At 37.7% G+C, this 20,065-nt stretch overlaps 1 protein-coding gene across 6 annotated transcripts in view; it reads right to left on the bottom strand.

Moving 5' to 3' along the window:
- Positions 1-541: 541 nt before the first annotated feature.
- PTGFR (prostaglandin F receptor) overlaps positions 542-20,065 on the bottom strand; it is a 34,962-nt gene continuing 15,438 nt past the window's right edge. For 4 of the 6 annotated variants that reach the window (XM_045199590.3, XM_024565636.4, XM_045199591.2 and 1 more), the window contains one exon: positions 542-4,490. In XM_045199590.3, the coding sequence (XP_045055525.2) occupies positions 4,188-4,490 (303 nt within the window). In that variant the 3' untranslated portion in view covers positions 542-4,187. Of the gene's footprint in view, positions 4,491-7,570; positions 8,102-10,735; positions 11,646-20,065 lie in introns of those variants that run through there. The other 2 variants (XM_045199594.3, XM_045199593.3) reach the window with 2 other exon arrangements.

The raw sequence follows: 20,065 nt of genomic DNA, 5'->3' as shown, positions 1-20,065 counted from the left end.
TACCTATGTGCCACAAGAATTTTTAAAACATGCACTACCTGACTGTTTAGTCACGGGGCACTCCCTTAGGTTGACAAATTAAAAAATGACAACAGCCAACACAACAGTGACCATTTGGTGTGAATGAATCAAAATTGTACCTATTTTGCTGATCTGAAAGTCAGATTAGCAAAAAATATATTTTCTGGTGTGTCACAGAATTTCAGTAATTAGTTTATGTATGCCATGAGATGAAAAAGGTTGAAAACCTTTCATAGCAGATAAAAATGGAAGTTTAAGTTCAAGAGTTCTAACTTTTTTTAAAGATTTTATTTATTTTTAGAAGGGAAGGCAGGGAGAAAGAGAGGGAGAGAGACATGAATGCGTGGTTGCCTCTCATGTGCCTCCTACTGGAGACCTGGCCTGCAACCCAGGAATGTACCCTGACGGGGAATTGAACCAGTGACCCTTTGGTTTGAAGGCCCATGCTCAATCCACTGAGCTACACCAGCCAGGACAAGAGTTCCAACTTTTGTATGACTTTCTTAAACAATAACCACTCTTGATAAACACTGGTCCAAGTTTATTATAAAATCATTTGTTTGAAGTTTTAAACTAGTCATATCGCAAAAATTACTAATTGAATACCAATGAAAGCAACAAAATATATCATTATTTACCCTCTCACACAATCCAACAAGTATGAAGAACACAAAATATATTTATTCACATAGGACACAAAGCCACTGTCAGTTGATGTGTCAGTAACCAGTTATGTCAGTACCAAGTTGAAGTCCAACACTATCTGCTAGGTGGTAAAATATTCTGATACCAGATGAAGAATTAAGAAAATGTATGTTTCCATCCTGTTTATTCCGACCACAGTTTATTGATTTGGGGCAATAATGGCGACACAGGTGAACCTAGCAACGAGTGCCACAAAAAGTTCATTGTACGAATCTAACAAGCGCTCTTACTTGGGTTCTAAGATGAGGCACACAACTAAAGCAAGTTTTTGTTTTAAAGTCTGAAAATGAGCAAGCAAGACTATTTGTTACACAGGACAGGTTGTGTGTGTGTGTGTGTGTGTGTGTGAACTTTTAGGTATCTTCCACTTCAGCAATATGGATAAATAGAATCAAATTTCCGCCTTTAGAAAAAAGTCTGAAAGAGCATATTTCTGTCACCTTAGTAAACCCACCAGTAAAAAGTCTGATGTTTGGGATCACATCCATAGCTAATTATGAGTCATCATTATCTGTCTTTGTGTTCATAATTAGAAAACCCACTTGCTGTTGGATTTCTTTTTTTAATCTTATTTTTCTAAATTCATTAACATTAGGAAAAGCCTGGCATTTTCAAGTCATTTGCCTATAATAATATAATTACCCAGAAATAAGATAACAAATAATACGAGAAGTTGCTCACTACTTTACCCAAGGACAAGGGAAATTCAGTTACTCTGGTCTAATTGTGAATTTCAAAGTAGAGCTTGAAACTGCAAAATCAGTGAACTTGTTGAACACTATTTGTACTACTTATTTCCAGTAGTCAAACATATATACTTCTACTTAAAAAATATGTATAAAAGTTATTGGTGAGTGCTCCGCTCTATTATTTTTGATGTAATAAACTGCCTACCAATGCTGAGATATGATTAATAACAGGAGTAAAATTCTGAAATCAGATAGGCATATGGTTGTGTTACCTTTGTTTCATTTTCCTTGGGTGAAAGCCTAAAACAATGTAAACATATATTCTTCTACTAAACATTTTTTTCAATTTTCAGTGTCCACTTCTTGGGTTTAACATCATCATAAACCAAATATAGTTGTTCGAATCCTGTGCTCAGATAATAGAGATAATTCTTCCAGGATATGTGCAGAATGAGTCCCCGTCACTCCCCAAAACTTTGCGTGCTCATGCATTGCCACACGTGGTCACGTCCCCAATGTCCTCCCTACAGTCACACATGGCCAGGGTGACATCACAGCGACAGAGCAACAATTCTGCCAATCAATTAGAAAAGCCTCAAGGGGAAGAGGACTGGAACTCTGAATGAGGGTTTCTCCCCTGCCCCTCACCAGGGTCACCATACAAAAAGTGGTCACTGCAGCATCTTCCCCAGCCAGCATAAGGAAAACCAACAGAGGTCTGGTTCCCTGTGTCTCAGTTCACAGGGCACCCGTATGTTTAAGCAGCTGTGACAAATAGATAACACCTGCGAACTGGGCTTTAAGTCCTCTTAAAACACAAGAGAACACTTAGGAATATAACAGCAATCATAAATTGCAATGGCTTTTTTTAAGCATATACACTATACACACACACACAAATATATGTGCATATGTAAAAATATACAAGTACATATGCATATATACATATATACAAATACATATGCATACATCTCACAATTACTACATGTTAATTGTTAATTTAAATTAAAAATGTATAAAATCTTTGCACTTCCATGCTCTTTTCATATTTAGAAATTCTCGAGATTCAGTTTGGCAAGTATGTATCAAACCTCTACTGTGTGCTCTATAAATAGAACAACATAAATTTATGTGATTACTCATTTACTGATCTTGAATTAAGAATATCACATAGCAGTATGTATATGCAAGTTTCCCTTCTTTAAATTCACTGAATAAAATGGTTGCCATTAAATCTTCTTTGAGGCTATTCACTTAATCTTTTTTAACTTATTCATGAGAATTTTCCAAACTTCACAAAAGTAGACAACTTCTAATATACATTACCAGTTAAAAACCAAAACCTGTGAATATGACTTAAGTCTAGTTGAACTGCCCAGATTTCACAGAGAATCTGAAATCAGTCTCACAGGAAAGATTAACTCTGAAATTAGCCCCAGTTAATGAAGGCAATAGAAATGCATTTCACTGTTATAAAGCAGAACACCTACCCTATGTTCTGATGGACGTAGGACATTTTGAAAGGTTACTAAAGCTCCATGGGTTGAATTACACAAACAAGCAAAGAGAAAGTCTAAAGTATTCACAGGAAATTTGGGGAAAGATTATTACCCCTTGAGCTCTTGGTTAACCACTATTACAATCTCCAAACACCTAGCTACTTCCAATCCTTCCCGTAACACGGGGAGCACAGGCCTTAGAAGATGCCATCTGACAGATTCAATGAAGCCGCTTTCAACAGAAACGTTTGATGTCCTGTTGTTGCTGTGTGTGTGTTTGTAAGTGGAAAGCAGAAACATGCCACCTGCAGACAGAAACACACCACCTGCAGATAGTCTTCGTATATTTGTATATAGTGTTTCTTCTTTTCTCTGACACAAGTGTGATTACTCAAAGTAAAGTGCCTCCGTCAGTGCTCTTGGCACCCACCACTGCACTGAAGTTCTGTCTGCATTACCCATGGCAGAGCTGCTTAGGAACTGCTATAATGCAAATCACCTACCTCCACATGAGCTAAGATAGAGCCTTTGTTTCTCTGAAAATTATTCCTGTGCACTTCAATTTTCAAAGGAAACGGGGATTATGCGAAACCTATGCAAATCTATGACTTACCAAGAAAACCTTCAAATAACAATTGACCTTCATACCAATCCATGTCAGCAGTCATATCTGTCAAATATGACAAGGACAAGCTCATTCTAAACGGGGTCACTAGACCAGGCAACCTGACAGCAACACCTGGTGTGTACGGAGGTTGTTATAATAAACCACAGTGAAGGCCGTGTGACATGACTGTGCATATATTAACTGAGGGTACATAACGAAGGGTGAAACAGGCCAGATCAGAATATGAGGGTGCTCCGCTTCAATGAGCCTAGTCAAGAAGGAACAGCTACAGAGCAGTGGCCCCCAAAGAGTCATTTTACAATGCAGGTAGTTTTTAAGACATTCTTTGGCAAATAGGCCAAGTAAATGCTTTAGGACTTAACAGAGTCACTCATGCCAAAAGCATAAATAACACAGATAAGCCCAAAATTGTTTTCAATTTGACTTCCATGGCATTATTTCATCATGTTTATCTGCAGTTGACAAAACAAAGTGAAAATGTACAATTATACAATTAATTTTACAAATTTCAAAAGCTGAATCTAACCAAAGTGCTCCCCAAACTATTTGCTGACACCTAAATTTTACAGTTAGGCTTTATATACTTATCCAATTAACTAAAACATTGCCAAACTTCTCCTAATTTTGTCCTAAACTTACACTGAATTACTGCCCTATTAAACTAGGTGATTGCTGATTTATTTTCTCTGCAACTGGTGACTCAGAAATTGCAGAAACCTTTAAGGAATTTTTAATGGAGCTAAGCTCCCAAACATGTAAGCTGATGACATGCACTCCACAAAAGCGTCTGGCAACCTTGTAGAGATTCTTAAGGACAGCCTTCCGTAGAAGAATATACACCCAGGGATCTAAGATTTGATTCCATGTTGCCATTCGGAGAGCAAAAAGTGTTGTTTCACAGGTCTCGGTAGAATGACTTCCATTTATTCCAATGTTGGCCATGGTCAGCTGCAAAACGAACAACAAGGGAAATTAGTTGACAGACATTTTCTTAGTCCTACAGTTTTGTTTTTTTTTTTAACTTAACTAGCTATGCTACATGGTATTCATTTCACCTTCCACATTGTTATATTATTTTGCAAAATACTGACAAAAAGAAATGAACAATGTCAGGAACATTGATGCATACATCTGAATCCTTTGAATTGAAATTGAAATCAAAACTAAACAATGATAACTTATATGGTAACTCAAATGTGCGCAAATAAAAGACTCGAGAGGACAAACACTGACAGTAGTACCGTTTTTTTTTTTTACTTCTGAGAATAATAAGCTCAAAGCCAACATACATTTGTATATTTCAATTAAAAAAAATCTAAAATGTATTTGTGTGAACAAAATATAGTTAAGCTATATTATATATAACCTATTGATAAGGGTTTTTTAAAAATAAATTTAGAGCATCTAATAATTTGCACACGGCATTTGATATTTTTGTGAAATGTTACTTTTAGAAAATTCTTCTTGATAACTGCAATGATGCCAGTGTCTACCATTTCATTTTCCCTGTCCTGCCTCTGTCATAGCCTGAGCTCAGCTAAAACATTCCAAAGAGTCAATGGAATTTTCTAAAGGCTTTGAGGAAGTAAGTTCCCCTATGTGCTGCCATTGAGATTTAATGTAGATTGGTCTCATGTGTCCATTTTCTGACCACCCATAATGTAAGAGACCGTTCTGTGGAATGAGTTCCATAAATGGTCCAAGCTACATGTTAGAATTCAAATATGTTTGGTCTAATCCCTGAACCCAGCTTTGGACCCCAAATAAACAGTTTCAGAACAAACAATTGTTGAAAAGTTTGGCTATAAAAACAAATAAGAAAGAAATGGCCCTGACTGCTGTGGCTCTATTGGTGGGAATTGTCCCACAAAGCAAAAGGTCCCTATTCAATTCCTGGTCAGGGCACATGCCTGAGTTGTGGGTTCCGTCCCCAGTCAAGGCACATGGTAGAGGCAACCAATCAAGGCTTCTCTTTCATATCAATGTTTATTTCCCTGTCTTTCTCCTCCCTTGCCCCGTCTCTAAATAAATAAATTAATAATAATAATAATAATAATGAAATGAACAAAAGGTGAAACAAAAATTAAGATAGGCTTGGACCGTTATGCCTGCAGGATTAAGAGAGGATATAACAAAGACTAAAATCCAAATGAGAAGAAAATCAAGTCTTCTTGGTCTTCTTAACAGACATTATCAGAAAGAAATGTCTTAATTTGGCCTGATGATACTAATGGTTGCAGGATAAACATCCCTCATCAACACCTTCATTATTTACACAACAAAGTACAAATTCCTCAGCTGGTACCTTGATTATGCCTCTGCGCAGCTCTACAATCCACTCTCCCTGCAATACCCTATGCTCCAACCACTGTGAAGGCTTCACCTGTCCCCCATGCACCACATCTTTCTGAGCTCTGGCTTGTGTGACTCTGTTTTGAACTGCCTATTGCCACTTTCTCTGCCTGACATACTCTTATTCATATTTTGAACCCCATTGAAAAATGAGCTACCTCCATGAAACATTCCCCAGCTTCACTGAGATGAATTAGCAAGTAGCTCCCTCCTTTGTGCTTTCTCAGCATCCAGTACATACCAGTTATATCACTTATCACTCTGCAAGGTCATTATGCCGTGTATCTGCTGTGTGTACATATATGCTGTGTATATGCTAATTATACTGCAGTAATTGTCTGTATATCCATGAGCATCTCTTCTATATTCATTTCTAATACCCAGAATGAAGCTGACACCTAGGATTTATACAGGAGTGTTGGAACAAATAAAATTGTATTATTCTTATTCATTGAGGCTATTTCTAGAAGTCATCAGAGAAACATCTGGTCAGCCATCACAATAGTCTAATATTTTAAGCTTAAAATGTTTCTCAAATGTCAATACAACAGCACCCAATAGTGAAGGAGTTCAAGGTGGTTAGTTGTCACTAGAAGGGACAGGATCCTACAGACCATGCAGATCCCTCAGGACATGGTTCTTTCCCTCGAGGATCGTTTCCCAGGGGAATAACGTACCAAACAGCAGACCTGCAGATTCTGTCTATAAATCAGGTCAAGCAAGTTGCAACACAGAACAAATTACAGTCCCCACACAGTAGTACCGGGGTCAGGTAAGACTGCTGCTCCCCAAGTTAGCCAACAGGATTGAAGAAATAAACCTGCATGGGCCCAGTTTCCTTTAGCAAAAAGCAGAGTCAAGACCCAAGTGACAGTTGGTTGAGATAATATTACTAATATTTTTTCTTTACTCATCAAATATTTACTGATTATCTGCTATGAGCCAGGCAATGTGCTTGGCACTGAGGATACGATGGCAGAACAAGCAGATGCGTGCCTGCCTTCATGGAACTTAGTCTATTTGCTAGGTTTGGGGGTTGGGGGCCGGCGGGTGGTTCAAGAATGAATGAGTAAATATTTCTCTTGCCTCACAAGTATTAAATGCATGCATTTCCAGGTAATGACTAGGTGTGTTTCTGAGGATCCCAGAGCCCAGGCAAGATACTGCTCTGCAGAGACGGAACGAAGATGGTCATTAGAAATCACATGAAAGAGCTGGGCCTGGTTTAGAGATGAGCCAATGTGAAATGCCTGAGTTACCTGGCACGCACTCTTCTGACCCTCCTCTCTCTTCCGTGAATTGCAGTGTCCTGCATCGAGTCCTCTGCTGAGAGAAGTCAGGGCCCAGGCTTCTCTCCGGAACACCTGACAGTGCCCTGGCCTTTACGCTCACTCTCTCCCTCCTTCCACCCCTTGCCCGGCCTGGAAGAGAGGTTGCTCTAGGGCCTGGCTGGGAGAAGCACCAATCACTTAGCCACCAACAAAGATGTGGGTGGAGTATTTATGTCAAAGGATGATCATTAGTACATTATTGATAATAGTGTATCACTCAATGTTTGGGATGACTCATGTATCCAACAAAAAATAAAAACATGGTGATTTCATGTCATGGAAAAATATGCAAGCATTAATGTTTGTGATTCGGTAACATTTTAAAAAGCAAGTCACCAAATTATATTGACTGTGTGATCCCAATTTTGCAAATTTTATATGTGTATAAATATATATATATATGTAAAAAATATCTGTAATTTTGTGCATGCATAGGAAAAAGACTGGGGTATGGCAGTGTGTTCATTGGTAAACTCTAGATAGTAGAATTAGAGGATTTTTATTTTCTCCTTTGGTTTGTCTTTAATTTACTAATATTATTAGATAGATCATGCATTGTTTTTGTAATTTGTGCTTTTCCCCCCAAGTGATTTATTGAAATATACTATTGTACTAAAGAATCAGAACTAATGTGCATTATTTATGCACGTCTCTGTGTATGTGAGGGAGATACACAGACTTCCCTGAAAAATCCAATCCCTGACAAGACTGGCAGAAGCGAGGACGCGAGGGTGAGAACGAGGAAAGTCTGCCATTCCTCACGGGCTCTGTCAGCAGTCACTGCACGAGCCTCGACAGGCTTCTTCATCGGCCAGCACACGTCACGTACATAGTCTCGTCACACGTATAGCTTTTCATCTGGTTCCCGAGAGTTACCTGGCACAGTGAATTATTATGTGTTATTTTCTGAAATATCTTTCTCTGGACTTTGACATGTAACAATTGTTCATCATTGTTGGAATGATGAGTAGAATTCTGAGAAGTGGACAGGGCCAAGTGTTCAGATACCCTATGGAAAAATCAATTAATTAATAGGATACCTCTGAGCCACTCAAAACTAAGATAAGAAAGAAATACTGAGGTCCATGAAATGTATGAGAAGAAAAGTTTATGTTCATTAGCAGTTGCAAAGAATGAAATAGTTAACACTTGCAATAAAATCTCTACTTATGTAGGCCACATAATACAATTATGTCAATTGCTGAGATCACCAATATTAATGAATCTGCCAGGTCACTTTACTCATAGATAACAGAGCTCACGTTCACGAAAGTCGTATTCTGGAAGGCATTCCATTATCCCTCCCCCTACAAACTTCCTCTGTGTGTCTGTTGGTCAGTGTCAGGACTGCACTGCCTGTTTTCATTTAAAGCAATGGTCAATTCAAGAATTATGTGTGGGGGACCTTTCCAAGCGTGGGAAATGTGGCTCAGCTCCCACTTGGAAAAGCCAGTGGGGAGCCAGGTTGGCGGGCAGGACCCACGTCCATGGATAGGTTCTCCAGTGGGAAAGCAGGCCTGCATTGTACCTAGACTGCTATGAGACTTGCTCTTGCTACAACTCCCTCACTCTGAATTGAGGCAGCAAATGTTTACTGAGTATCTTTAACTTCCTAAAGTCTGTGCTAAACCACCCAAGTATGGAGTGTGAGCAGCTTCCCCCTTGAGCTGTAACATCCTTCTCTTTGAAGTAATTAGCGGTGTTCTGTCCTTTGTCATCCTTAAAAGGTAATCACCTGTGGTGAACCTGTGCATAGTAAATGAGGATCGCCCTGAATGTAATGTGCCCAGAAAAACAATAAAAGCCTGTCCATGTGGGGTCAGGAGCCCTCTCTCTAACTTGGAGAGCGGCCACGCAGCCCCTTTTCCTCCACAGGATTTCTGTAGTCCACGTGTATTTGAATATTGCAACCACAACAGATCCTGCTGGCCGGGATCTGCATCAATTATGCTTCTTTTTTTTTCTTTTGCATAATCATAAAAGTAAACCAAAAGAGCAGTGAGTAGTTTTTGAGTGTCTACTGTGTCCATGTATTGGGCTAGATGCTAGCGATGCACAGATGAATATTTAGAAGAATCTATCTAACATATGATATATTTTGTTTATTTATCTAGTTTTTTCTATCTCTCACACTAAAATGTACTCTTGAAAGCATATTTTTGTCTGATTCTTTCTCTGCAATAGTCCTAGTAACTGGCAGACAGTAAGGAAGTTGATATTTGTTGAATGAATGAAGTCCCTCTGAGGAAAGACTGACAAAAGCAAAATTATGATGCTTTAAGTGATATAATAAAGACATGTAACACATGTCACAGGCAGGGCTTTTTACTGGTATATGACCCCAGATGCAGTATTAAAAAGTGTACTTTTTTTGTAATTTTTCTAGTACATCAAAACTTCAGTTATTCAGACTGACTAATTTTGAATTCATGGCGATTCCACTGTAGTTTGTCTGAATTTCTCCTTGGCACTACTTTTTACGGAAATTTAAATGAAAATTTAATCAAAACCACTTCTGGTGGAATGTCCAACTTCTTTAGGTACAAAACCATCTTTAGAATATTATAAACATCTATCTTCACATGGACAATGTCTATCACAATTACACATGGTGTCATCCAGTCTCTGAAGTGGGTATTTCCTTCTTCCAAGAAGCAGACCATCCTTTCCTCCTTTGTGTCATCAAAGATGACTAACTCAGGGACAGTTCTTTGGGGAATGAAAGAGTACACAGAAGGGTAATTCACTGACGTACAGGTTATTGTCCCTTATAACATTATCATCCAAAGACTGACCTTTAGGGTTAGCACTTGAATAATCACAGAGATAGGGGGCTAACTGTGATTATGTGATTACAATCCAGCCCTACCGGACGATGAAAAAGTCCATCTGCAGGCTTTGCCAAGGGACCGTTCATTCTATGGCATCTCCATGTGAGAACATTAATCTATGTGTTAATTTGGATACTCCTGACTAAAGAACTATGTATAAATAGTTGGTTTTTTAATGTCACAGCACGTGTGAGTATTGGCAAAGGAGAAATTTCATTTTAATTTAACTTCAATGGCAGTTTTGGAAAAGGTACCAAACCACCAAATCTATATCAATTCAACAGATGACTTTTAGAGTTAAATATATTTGTGGTGATTTAATTTAATGGTGTTTATTCTTGAAATTGATTATTTTATCTCTGCAACAGGGATCACAAAAACCTTCAGGAAAAAACTTACTCTTGTGCAACTCCAGAATAGGCTTAAAAATAAAGTTAGTATGTTGAAATGTAGAGGCTCTGACAGTCTGTATCTTTTCAACTATGAATTTAGACATACCTAAATTTTATAAATGTCTGCATCGTTGAATATAGAAGGTAATATCATTTCAATCCATTTCATTTTCCATTTATTGAATATTCATTAAAACTAAGACATTATTTTACATATATGAATGATTTAGAGATAACAGAAATATTACAAGAGGAAGTAATAAAAAGGCAAAAGGGTATAGTAGTTCTTATATGCCAACTTGTGAACAGCTATGAAATGTTGCCCCCCCCCCAAAGTGTACTTCAGTGCTCCAAGATATAAATAGTGGTGCAGATGAACTTCTTTCTACTTGATTTGTTGGGAGAGAATTAACCAATGGCCAAAGGACACCACATTCCTGTCTTTGCCTGCAGACTTTGAAAGTTGCAAAGAAATGAGAAGACAGGACATTCAAACTACAGGTATATACAAACTACTCTCTTCAAAATGGGACGGTTCCAAATCATAAGAGTTTATATGCCTCTTCACTCCTTCATGTCGGCTGAGGAAAGAATGTGTAAAATTTTTTAAAAAATCAAGCTGAACAGTACATAGAGGAAAAATGATACCTGAAAAACCAAAAAGTTAATCTTTCTAGAGAAGGTTCGTGTGCAGAATCCATTTGTTTTCAGATCTGTACTTTTTTTTTCAGTCTGTTTAGTGGGAAGATCTGTGTCAGAACTCCAAGGAATAATTGTCCCCAGTTCCCTTCTGCTAATCCTTACAAAATAATGCTGTAATTTCCTTTTATGACATTTTTTGAGAGAACAAAATATAGTCATCTAACCTAGAATACAAAAATAATAAACATTAAAAATAAATAAAATTTATATATGTTACATTGCAGGGGGTGAATTAAGGGAAAAATAGGAAATATAAAATGAATACAATGATAAAATATGTTCTACAGACCAAACAGAGATTGTACTGAGTAACAGTGAAAGTAAATTAGCCAAAACTGAATGAGAACAACTGCAGACTCTATCACAGAACTTGACTGCTATCAAAACACAGGCTAGCACCAACTCATAAGAACTGGTCATTCTAGCAGTTCCAGCATCCTGAATCACAGGAAAGGCAGAAAGTCTCCTGTAAACCACAGCACCATGCGATCCCACCTAGGAGTGATAGATTTGGTCATCAATAATAACAACAGGAGCTAGAACTAGGTATTTTAATTCTAGCTTCTATTTATTTGGGACCGACATTTTGCTGAGTTGTACATTTAACAGCATTGTGAATTCTGGCTCTTTCTAGCCATGATCACCTACCTCAAACCCATAGTTAGGCTAACAAAATATTGGTTATGCTCTAAACACTGGCAATGATAGATGCATAAGACACTTCCATCTTAATCAAGAAATGTTTATCTAAAATGTGATAACTAAAGTAATTGTTAGTAACTCATATATGAAATAAAGAAAAAGCAACTAGTTAGAAATCACTTGAAGTATTGGAAGCACGCTGTTTTTGGAACAAAAGGCTATTTTGGTGGCAATACTGTGTTAATAGCAAAAACAGATTGTAGCAGTACAGTGTTTCAGTAAAACATCCACCCTGAAATGCATTATGTTTTGCCAAAGAGATCTTTCCAACTGGCAAAGCTGGTTTATTGCTACAGAAGTTTGTAGTGTTATGTCAATAACATTAGGGATAACTTTTATTACATCTTCTTTACAGATGAACGAATTGAGATGCACAACACAGCTAGAAAGGGTCTTGGCCAGGATTATAGCCAATGTCTAATTAACCCCAAAGTTTAATATGAGTACAGTTAAAAGTGAAATCAACATACACTTCTGGTCAGGCAAAAAATCAGACCTTGCAGATTACCAGTCGATTTAATTAAAAATAATTCCATTTCACGGTGACACTTGAGTCAGTCTGATAGTTTGGTCACAAAGATAAAACACAGCTGCTTGATCATTAAGATTTTTTTTCCTGAACTTATTTTTCTGGAATTACGTAGTTACACTTTTGATTTTTCTTTATGGCATCTAAATGGCAAACCGAAGTTCATCTTCCTTAGGTATAACTCAATTCATATTCCAGCATTCACCTGATAACATCCCAGCGGCCTAACTCTGATCAAATTTACCCTCTCTCATGTAATTCCCAGCACTTCAGATACGTATCTGACGTTGATTCAGTTCCCGAGTGGAGAGCACAGTTGAACCCACCCAGGCTTCTGACCTACAGAACTGGGAGATAATAAAGTGGGCACTGTACTGCTAAGTTAGTGGGGATTTGTTACGTAGCAATAGAAAACTAATATAGTACTTATGAGGGACTTAAATTAGGAAACAGTAAAGTTTATATACAAAAATCTACAATAGTCATTAGTGGAAAAAATATAGGTGCATTTTAAGATCTGGAACAAGACAAGTATACCCATTATTACCATCACTGCTTAACATAGTGTTATAATTCCTGGTTACTGCTATAAGAAAAAAAATGAGGTATATAAGAATTTGAAGAAAAGAGATAAACTTTTATTATCTGCTAGTGAGTAGCACCAATACATGATTAAAACCAGTAAAAGAGTTAAGCAAGTTGGTAAAGACACGACTGACTTAGAAAATCAAAAACACTTCTCTATACTAACATTACAAACCATAAACTAGAATAAAAATACCATGCAAAATAGCATAGAAATTATGAAGTATTTAGGAATTTACTAAAGAAATAAATAAAGCTTTTAAAGGGACTTACACTTTTAACTTCTTCTCTGTATTTCTCAAACTTTATACAATGAAAATACATTATTCTGCTAATAAAAATATATCATATCAATGGTAATATCTAACATATTGGAACAGTTGGCACCAATCAGAACAGCACAGGCAATAAACAAGTAGTTCAGCCACACAAGCATGTGCCTGGTGAAAAAAAAAGCCCGGCACCTTATTAATCAAATTGATTATTTGATTTAATTAAGTGATTATTATGCCTCTCCCAGACTTGACTGGGAAGGACAAACTGTAGTCTTCTACATGCTCTGAAGAATTTATCTCAGTATTTTTCCTGTAGTCAGGAAAAAGAGGCTAGGACACTTTTAAATCCATAGGACAAGACGGCTTACCTAAAAGACTGCAGGGAGCAAAATGCAGAGCTGGCATAAAAGGGAGAAGAAGGTCTCTATGGAGCTGGAGAATGGGAATGGAAGAAAGGGGAAGTATCACGTGGCATACCCCTAACCAGCAGGCTCCCCATCCTATCCAGACTGAGGGGACCAAGCAAAGAAGTGTAACAGCTCAGACTGCCCCCCCTCCCCCCGCATGAGCCCAGTTGTTCCCAGAATGTGAATGTTGCAGACCTTGACCTTACCTGTCTCCAAATTATGAAATAAGGTTGAAAATCCCTCATGGTGCTTGATTTTTCAGAACCAGGGAATAATCCATAGATAGTAATGAAAGCACATCAACAACCTTAAGTACTTTTACAAACAACACCAGAGTATTAAGTAAATTTAACATAAAAAAGCAGCTTAAGAGGTCAAATTGTTTTCACTTTATAAACACATTTAAGACTAGGCTATTGAGACACCCCCTATACACTTTGACTGTGATTGAGCCTAAACTGAAGGCAAATGTCACCAAACTGCACTAATGACTCACTCATATCCCTAACAAAGGTCTCAGTAATCTAACAGGTAGGTCTGAACGTGACCACCAAAGGCATCAAGATGGTTCTCCTTCCCTTGGGGAATCATCATCAAACCTCAGAAAATTTCTTCCTTGTACTACTGGGAAACTGTGGCTCCAATTCCAACTCCCTTCTTTCCATTGTATAAATTCTCTGTAATTTTTTCCATCAAGCTACCAAGTTTTGTGGTATTATTTGCAATACCAGAAATCCAAGCCCTTCTTCTGTGGTTATATAGAAGACATTGTATTCTTCAGAGGTTTTGCAAGTAACACCACAGAAATGGCCTCACTTAAAAGAACATGACTTTCCCCAGAATAAACAGGAGGAGATAAATATAGGAAATCCACAAGAAATTAGCTTTGCATTCAGGTGTGTGATTTGCTAAAGAAGATGGTCTGAACTAGCCTTCAGATTTCACTGGTGGGGTTAATGAGAAAAAGATACAAGATCCAAAACCCCTCTAATTTCCAATGGCAACGGGCTCCAAATCTGAAAAGGTAAAATTGTCTCTGGTTGGCACCTGAGAGAAGAACTGACCTTATTAAATGCATTCAAACTAAGAAGCACACCATGAAAACAAACGTGGTATTAAGCTAAAATGGCATTTGCTCCAAGTTTATGGAAAATAAATCAGCGTGAAAAAGATGAGGTGATTTAATCCAAGAACGAAAAGAAAAAAAGTTTATAAATCAATGATTAAATCAAAAGATAAGAACTGCATTTCTAGAAAAGAACTCACTACTTCAGTAAACCCAAAGACCACCAGAGACCATAATGAACCTGAACTCAAGAAAACTTTGCTCAAGAACTCTCTACCCTTATTCATTAGACGTAGGCTAAACAAAGACGGTTTCTCAGCAAAGCTGCTCCTTGGGAAGCCACGGGCACTTGCTCACAGGGTTCTTTTGTAACAAAGTGGTTCTGCTCATGCCTCCTCAAATAAACTATGAATTCCTTTGAAGTTGGGATCCCATTTTAGTCATGTTTATATACTCATGTAGCACATGTGCAAATGTCCATGGTAGTCACTCAATGAATGTTTTTCAAATTACCACTGAGTTTAGTAAAACTCAGTACCAAATGGAATACTTGTTATAATAGTAATAATAACAATCATACAGCACCTTTCACTAGATACTTACCAGGTGGGTATCATGTGAAAACTCAGATGTTACTGGATTAAATCAGTGATATATTCAGTGTTAGTGTCCATAGCTTTTTTAAAAAAGTTAAAATTGAAGCTTGCAAAGATCCTTAATAATTTGCCAAAGGACATGTGGCCAGTATGTCCCAACTCACACAGTCACATATTTCTACACCCTACAGTAGGCATCAGGAGCCCACCTAATTAGAAAGAGATTCAAATACAAGCTTAGGCGATTCAGCATAGTCCTATGTTGTAGCATCAACAATGGTAAAGATGCTCATTGGTATAGACAACATAAATTAAGATATCTTTGCATATAGTAGGTGCCTGTTAAATATTTGGTAAGTGAATGCAGAATTGAAGTGGGAAACTCAATTACTTTTTCAAGTCAGGACCTATGAAAGGCCTAACTCTGGAACAAATACCACCAACTCTTTCTTCCCAATAACACAGGGTGGAGAACAGTTAAGCACCTCGACTCAAAAAGCCCAGCCTCTTCTTGAGTCCGAATTTGCTGAGGCTCGTTAGGTGGAGCCATTTCTCTTTCTCTGCCCAGAAAGATTCACTTCTGTGGGGCATTCAAATTTTAAAATGTTTTAAGGCTCTATGGAAAAGTTCTGCAAAATAAAATGACATGCTTTGTTCATGTTTTACACAGTTTAAACAGTGAGAACTGTGATATTAAAATCAACAGTGTTTTTTTTTCATTCCAGAGTCAAAGGCTGCACAAACTCCAAACACAGGAAATGTCAGCTCCAGGCCCACGGCCCAGCTGACATGCGAGGCACACTCTCCCACCAGTGTGTGTGTGTGTGTGAGTGTGTGTCCTTCACAGTTTAGTCACCAATGCAGTAATGGCTTAAATGTTCTCTTTTGTAGTAGATAATTATCAGGGCATTTCTCTATGGTCAAGAAACAGAAAACAATTTATAACTAAAACACGGAATGTTCTCCTTCGTGTGTGTGCACGTGCACGCGATTAAAAGAGCCAAATAACTTCATCTCAAAAGCAAAATGCAACCGGATAATTTCATATTCTTAATTGAATGAATGCTCATCAAGATGCCCTTTTTATGAAACCAGCAGAGAAGATATATTGAGAGTATTAACCAAGTAAAATAAGGCATAAGTAAATATGTTTCTTTTAAAAATTTTGCCACAAAATATAATTTTATTTCATGCCTAGTGGAGAATAATTTTGAAAGTATTTCCTTTGTTACTCACAAGCTAATCTTTAGTTAACAATGATTTATCATTTACCTTACTTCCAAATGTAATTTTGAGCAAAGTAATTTATTCATTACTCATATGTGCAATGAATTTCCAGCAAACAACTTTCCTGCTATATTGCTGCTCCGTTGTAACCCATTCTCTGTCCAGCAGCCAAAGTGCTCTTTTTACACCATGTATCCGATCATATCATTCCCTTGTAAAGAAAGCCTTGAATGATTTTCAACCAAATTTTAACCCAAACTCACCATGAAATACAAAGTCCCTTCCTGTCTATCCTCAAATCCTACACTTTCACCCTGTGCTCCCCTTGGTCCAGTTAATGGCCTTCCTTTCATCTCTCACTATAAGCTCATTTCCACCACCCTGGGTTTTGTGCTGGTTGCTCCCTCTGCCTGACCACCCTGCTCACATATCTCTCCTTAGCTGCCTCCGTTTGTCATTCAGGGCTATCCCCATGATGAGACCTTCCTTGACCATCCAACCTAAAAGAGCCCTGTCTCCACCCTCAGTAACAGCATTTACCATTATTTGAAAACAGCCTGTTATTTGTTTATTTATTATCTCTCTCTGTCCAAATAGCCCCAACCCCTGGCAACCACCCCCCCCAGAAGAATGTAGCCTCCTTGGAAGAGGGGATGTTGCCTGTCTCATCCAGTTTCACGGCTTTAGCACCGACAACAGAGTCTGACACACGGGGGACACCAAGGAAAAGACTTAATGAATAAATGAATGAGCATTTTTAAACAGATTATATTTATGGATGGGTTGTAAGTGCTTCTTTGTAGTCAATTCTCACTAGGGTCATATCTTTGACTCTCTTTAAAAGTCGAGGACTATGGCATCCTCCAGCTGCAAACACGCCTGGGTATGACTGCAAACAGCAGTATCTTGGTGGCAAAACTACCACATTTTGCAAGACATTTGAAATCGACAGGCTGCTCGATTTCAGTGAGAGAAGAACTGTTCAGTGAGAGATGAACACATTTTCAAAATGAAAGTTTGTTTTCTTGTAATCGAAATTCTGAAACTGGTTCCTCTCTGGTTTTAATCAAAGCCCCACTGGTCCCACAAAACATTCAGCAAGGACTTTTCTTCCCTAGAAGGGGTTTAACCTTTCAATGACAAAAGAGAAAAAACATGTCTCAAAGGGTAAAAATATTCTGCACAAAATCTAGATCATTTTAATGCTCAAAAGAAACTAACAAAACTGTCAAATTTTTTTAATTTAGAATTTTTTAATTTATCCAGATAAATTAAGACCCATTTAGATTGGGGAGAGAGGAAGGTGGGCAACTAAGGCTGTTGTCAGTGCTCTGGAAGGAGGGAGAGAAGCAAATTTTTAAAACTTATTAAAGGCAGCTTTTTTGTCAAATTTCTTCAAAAATTTACTCTTCATCAGGCCGATGTAGTATAGCCATAAAGTATAAAATAATCCTTCTTCTAATCATGTTTATCTTTCTGCACAAATCCCAACCAGTTCCGTGTCTTTGTGCAGCCTTCATGTCAGAACTCCTCCTCACACACCTTGACTTAGACCTGAAGTTGTTTTCATTTTCACACAATTTCCGTTACAACACACGGCGATGATGCTGAACAGCTGCTCATGATGCTGAACGCAAATCATCCCAAGCCCTACATGATTGTACCCTTTGTCTAAGCCTTCTGAACATCCAGAGTTATAAATATTTGCCATGTCTGAGGACATACACAACTGAAAATGTAATAAGGCTTCAATGGGTTAACATCTATAAAGCGCTGATGTTGGCATAAAGTAGGAGCTATAGATGAGGGTTTTTAATTTCTTGCACTACAGAGCAAAATTTTAAGCAAAAACTTTATATTGAAAATGATCACCACAATTACAGTTTTACAGTTATATTTCAAAAACTTTACTCTTTTCTATCAAATAAAACATTTAAAAAATAAAATCCTTGTGTGATATCATATATCTTTAATAACCATAGCTATATGAATGTTCTTTAATTCACTGATTTCACTTATAGTTAAAGGATTCTAACAAATGAGTGGCATATTCCTTGAACCTTCCAGGTGGTGGACCAGGCACCGCAGGAAACAGAGTAGAAAAATGTGGCCCTGACTTTCTCACTAAGGAGCTCCCTATCCATTTAAGAGATTGGACAGTCACGAACAAAGAGTACAAATTTTATGATTACATAGAATTTGATGTTCTATTTTATCCATAGAAAGAGAGATAAGAATGAGCACTAGAATAATCAGAGAAGGTTTCCAGGTGAAAATTATTACAAATTAAATAGAAACACATCAAGGCTTTCAGAACTCATAAAAAGAAAGTCAGGTTTGGATCAATGTAATGTACTCTAGTAATATGTTCTTTGGGACATGGATTTTAGCCAGCAGCCACATATACATTTGACTACACTTCATGTTATACCATGGAATATTGGCATTATGTTTATGAAACACTGGACTTTCTAATAGCAAGTTTGGAAGAAAAAAATACCTGATACCTTTGCCAGCATTCATATGCGAGCATTCTGTTTTACTAATTTTAATTATAAAAGCATTGTTTAATGAATGATTTTTCCCTGTTCTTAAAGTCATAATAGCACATTCACCCCTCCCACCCCTCTGGAGGCTGGGTGGTAGGTCTGTCACTGAGTAGGGGGGGCTAAAGCCACGTCTCTCCCACTACCCACCACAGTGAAGGATCCTAACTGTTTTCCACAGATTCAAGTGGCCTCCCAAAACACTGACGTTTATCCTTAAGGCTAAAGCATTAGTGTTTTAGTGTTTAGTGTTTTGACCTTACAGTGGGGATGGTGTGGAGACAGGGGTAATAAAGAAATACCTCAGGACTCATTGGTCTCTAAGCTTTGCTCAGTACCTGAATAAACAGTGCACCATTCAGAACTTGTTCGGAAGCATCATTTTTTAACTGATAGCTTTCTTGTCTCTTTATACTGTTTACTAGATAAATAATCTCTAGGTGAGTTGAATTGATTTAAACTTGAGTGTTAGGCAACCATGTAAAACAAACCAAGAAATGCAAGAGAAAGGTGGCATCAGTGCTGAGGTTTCACATAAATGTCAATTTGTACTTAAGGGAGGTATTAGAGACAAGGGCACCAGTATGGGCAAAACAGGTTATTCATTCATCTTTATAACCAAATATAAAATAGCTTGCTAAACAAACCATGTGGAAATCCACGTCAGTTTAAAACTATCTAAATAAGCAGGCTGGCTCTTATACAACTACTATTTGCCTGAGACAGACAAACCTTAAGTGGGCGATTAGAAGGTAAATAGCACACACTGCTGTCGTTTCCATCATCCAGGAAAGCTTTTAGCAAGCTGGCTTCAGCATCTGTACCCATTGACCAGCCTGCTCTGAGCTTACAGAGATGAAAGAAAAGGGCAAAGATCTCCTCTAAATGCCGTGCATTTAGAACTGCTTGGTGTATTTTTGTTGACTGAAAACAGCAGTTCTTTATACTCCCTTGAAATAAGACACAGTCTGCCTTAGCTCTG

Source organism: Desmodus rotundus, chromosome 3 (assembly GCF_022682495.2).
Source record: "Desmodus rotundus isolate HL8 chromosome 3, HLdesRot8A.1, whole genome shotgun sequence".
NCBI classification, from domain to species: domain Eukaryota; kingdom Metazoa; phylum Chordata; class Mammalia; order Chiroptera; family Phyllostomidae; genus Desmodus; species Desmodus rotundus.
This window is presented reverse-complemented; position numbering and strand designations above follow the sequence as displayed.